The 4572-nt window shown below is 32.2% G+C and overlaps 1 protein-coding gene and 1 long non-coding RNA gene across 2 annotated transcripts in view; one reads left to right on the forward strand and one right to left on the reverse strand.

Annotated features, from left to right (window-relative positions):
- LOC111084967 overlaps positions 1–1351 on the forward strand; it is a 6774-nt gene extending 5423 nt beyond the window's left edge. Inside the window, exon 3 of the long non-coding RNA XR_002609842.1 lies at positions 985–1351. This is a non-coding gene — a long non-coding RNA (uncharacterized LOC111084967). The remainder of the gene's footprint in view (positions 1–984) is intronic.
- The window catches only part of LOC111084966, a 55225-nt gene that overhangs the window by 6423 nt on the left and 44230 nt on the right, over positions 1–4572 (reverse strand). Inside the window, exons 16-17 of the mRNA XM_022381682.1 lie at positions 2694–2982; positions 924–1018 (exon numbers count right to left, since the gene is read on the reverse strand). Of these exons, the coding sequence (XP_022237390.1) occupies positions 924–1018; positions 2694–2982 (384 nt within the window). The remainder of the gene's footprint in view (positions 1–923; positions 1019–2693; positions 2983–4572) is intronic.

Below are 4572 nucleotides of genomic sequence, written 5' to 3' on the forward strand. Positions count from 1 at the left end.
ATGTTTGGTGGGACGGAGGTTCGAACCTGCGACCCTCAAATTGCGAATCGAGCGCCCTAACCACATGGCCATGCCGGGCCGGCTTGTAAGTCATATAACATTCAAGGAACGCAAATACCTTACAATCTCCCCGGTAATAGAACTCACAACATTTTGTATCAAAACAATCTAATTCCAACACAACTAACAAGAAGATCTAGCCATGGGCTCACTCTTATCACCAATACCCAGTAACTTCTACACGGAATGTTTCAAAGATGACACCCTCAAAACAACCTCTCTACATCCAAAGGTGGCTCAAATATATTGATGATACATTCGTAATTGGGCCACAAACTAAGCGTAAGATTCAAGAATTCATGAACCACTTGAACAGACAACATCCTGCGGTACAATTTACAATAGAAATAGAGGATAAGAAACACCCAATCCTAAATATGATGGTTACCAAAGGAGTAACTCAAATAACACAGGGGTTTACAGGAATCACACAGGTACGGATAAATACCTCAACTATAAATCAAACCACCTCAATAGCGTAAAGACAACTTAGTTTCTACAATGAACAAGATGAAAATCGCAGAAGATTATCTGACGCCAACAAAAATATCTATAATCGATATTACTGTTTCGCGAGTTACATATCTTTTGTTATAAGATAAAAAAAAGCCTAGTGAAATATTGATAAATATTTTAAACTAACTAGAAATCGTCAGATCTGATTCATCTTAAATTTCGCAAACTACTGTTGATAATCGTCGGCATAAATTTGGGTTGGTTTGTAACAAGACTATCTTATGTTACCAGAATTTTACACATTTACAGCTTTGTAAACTGGTTGTACTTTTCACTTTTAAACACAAAAATAGTTGTAAGATGCTAAATAAAATATTATGTAAACAAACATACGTCCATACACTAACCTTCAACTTCTCTTTCTCTTCACTTCTATAAGAAACACTATCAAGTCTGTCTTTTTTGCAGATTGCTCTACATCGGCCACTTGATTCTGAACCTCCTGGAAGACCAAAACATAAATCATTAGTTCAGCTCAAAATATGTATGTGGATAGGCCTAGTGGTTAGGGCTCAGCGCTAAATATCAGAAATTTGAAGGTTCGAGCTGAATACTTCATGTGCTTTTAGTTGTGAATATATTATAAAAGCTGATGTTAACTGATTTTTCCTCCATCTAGTCATCTGTTCACAACTGAGAATGCTTGAGGTCTCTAACTTCACCTATTGCACATATGTGTGTAGTTTTGGTTGAAAATTCCATACTATTAATATATTTTTTTTCGTACAGTGTAATCTTTAATTAACATTAGTAATTAAAGAGTTTTTATCTACTCTTTGGAGAAGTTGGAATATAATGTATTGAAATATCGTCTGCAGCGTATTGAAATACACAATATTAGTTTTGATCATACCTATACAAAAAAATACAATGCTGAAAGAACAGCGACACAAAGTATTGGATTGTGACAACTAAGGTTTTCAAAATAAACATAAATAAAGGCTTAAAGTGCAAGTGACGAACATATATTATAATATCATAGAATGTTTCTAAAATCAAGTTATACATACGTACTCAAATTTACCAAATCACATGCATTTAGTTCAATGTAACTCAGTGATGATTCGTAGATTATTTCAGAGCCAAACTAAGTACAAGCTCAGTTGTACAGCACATGAATATAATGATGCAATATGAGTAATGCCAGAATGTTTTATATTGCTATGTTTATGAGATAGCACTTACTGTTTGAGATAAAACAGTTTTGACTTCTTTTTTTTTTTTTTTTTTCCACTCAAGTATTTTTAGATGAATTCCACTTATTTTTCTGTGTTGGCTTAACCCAAGACACTTAAACTGTAATCATAATATGTTAGCTATAACTGTAATGAGAAGTAACTTGTACAGTAAAGTGATAATGCTAATATTACACCTCATTCAATTAGGGTAGATGATATTGGAAACTGCTTTACCTTTAAGCATGAAATCATGTGAGAAAGAGCTGGAAGCAGAAATGACATCGACTTTCATTCTGAGCTGAATTATGCGAAATCAAATGAACACTGGGAACAAGAATGATCGGACAAAAGAGAGGAGGATATATATATATATTTATTAATTGTTCTTTCTCGTTCACTATTGATTTGGCATGCCTTAGTAGCTTTGCAATAAACACAAAGTAACAATAAATTCTGCATGTATTTGACATCGAATGTAAAAATGGGACAATTTATTATGTATTGTAAAAAAAAATACAAATTATATACCTGTGGATAAATTACACGGTAATTAACTTTGTCTTGTTACCACAGTCAGCTTTATTCAGATTAAAACAGACTGCTTTCTTGAGGTATAAATGAAAAAAAATAATAACTGCTAGTTGCGATGAACTTTAGTTTTTGATGATCTCTGAAAAACAAAAATGATACCTTAGTGATTTCTATTAAGACACTAAGTTTGTCTGATTTTACACTCGAGCCATTATTGGTAACTATGTGTAGCATAGCACTCATCCATACATCTTCGCCTAGTTAATTATGCCTTTTAAATCCAGCTAATTTTTAAGTATTAAATATATACTAGAGATTGTTTATAGTATAATGTGTCTATGAAATGTACTCAATCTTTATTTCATCATTATTGTATATATATAACTTTAAGAAGAACGTGTAACTTACTTTGAGTCTTGGGCTGATGGGAATTACTGTTGAGAACTTGTTGCTCTGCTGTTGATGCGTTATTTGCATCATCTCCCGCTGTTAATGTGTTGGTGTACTCGGTTAAAAAGACGTGTTTTTCACTCTCTGGATCTTCTTTACGTAGCAGAAGAACGCACTCGTAACTGGGATTGTGTGTGTGTCTCAGTGTGCTGTTCTTCGCTTCCATTGACTGTTTTCTTAGGGAAGAAACAAAGGTCTCAGGGGAGTTTTCAATATCTTCAGACGTCACGGCCTTTTGAATTTCTTCCTACAATTGATCACGTAACATCCATAATGTAAATCAAATATTATAGAAAAGCATGTTGGATATAATTTGCTAAACAGTAGCATCTCTTTAGAATTCCTATCATTTTAGCATAATAATAGAAAATGAAGAAAACTAGCAAAGAAAACTAGCAAAAGAAAAATTCTAACGTCAGAATATTACTTCAAGTTTTATAAATGATATTAGTAGCTTTCATTAAGTATCTGTGCGTTCATTTTCTGGCGAATCACATTTTCCAGCTTAAAAAGTTTAAATTATAAAATAAACTGTATAATATATACACATGAATACAATGTATTACAAAACTGTATAATATATACATATGAATACGATGTATTACAAAACTGCTTAAGATCCCTGAACTAAAATAAATAAAATATATTTTTGAGTGAGATCTTCAAATTCAAATCCTTCTGATATTCTGGTCAGCAATGATAAAATGTAGTGCAATGAAGCCTATTTGGTTTGGGTTGTTGTTAAGCGTAAAGCAACACAATGGGCTACCTTTGCTCTTCTCACCACCAGTATCAAAACCCATATTCTAGTACTGTAATCCTGCAGACTTTCTGCTGGGTCACTGGAAGGGGGGCACAAATTGTAATGTAGGTTATTTACAAAAGTCATGCGATTCTAAACTATTCAGACAACTGCGAATGTTTACGTATTTGTATGATGTTTGGCTCGTTTCATATAATCTGATAATAAATACTTTTTTCATGTAAAGTTTAGGTTAAAAAAGGTCCACTTATAGTTTTCCAACGTGATATATAATAGCAAGTAGAACGTGTATGTCGTTAGAATAGTATTGTATCTCAGTGATATATATAATAGCAAGTAGAACGTGTATGTCGTTAGAATAGTATTGTATCTCACACTATGAGATACAATACTATTCTGACGACATGTACGTTCTATTTACTATTATATATATATCACATATCACTATGAGATACAATACTATTCTAACGACATATACGTTCTACTTGCTATTATATATGTTCTACTTGCTATTATATATCACTATGAGATACAATACTATTCTAACGACATACACGTTCTACTTGCTATTATATATCACTCTGAGATACAATACTATTCTAACGACATACACTTTGTATCTCAGAGTGACATATAATAGCAAGTAGAACGTACATTTCGTCAGAATAGTATCGTATCTCATAGTGATATATAATAGCAAGTAGAACGTACATGTCGTCAGAATAGTATCGTATCTCATAGTGATATATAATAGCAAGTAGAACGTATATGTCGTTATAATAGTATTGTATCTCATAGTGATATGTAATAGCAAGTAGAACGTGTATGTCGTTAGAATAGTATTGTATCTCAGTGATATATATAATAGCAAGTAGAACGTACATGTCGTTAGAATAGTATTGTATCTCATAGTGATATATAATAGCAAGTAGAACATGTATGTCGTTAGAATAGTATTGTATCTCAGTGATATATATATAATAGTAAATAGAACGTACATGTCGTTAGAATAGTATTGTATCTCATAGTGATATATAATAGCAAGTAGAACATGTATGTCGTTAGAATAGTATT

This window comes from Limulus polyphemus, unplaced genomic scaffold (genome assembly GCF_000517525.1).
Source record: "Limulus polyphemus unplaced genomic scaffold, Limulus_polyphemus-2.1.2 Scaffold185, whole genome shotgun sequence".
Classification (NCBI taxonomy): Eukaryota; Metazoa; Arthropoda; class Merostomata; order Xiphosura; family Limulidae; genus Limulus; species Limulus polyphemus.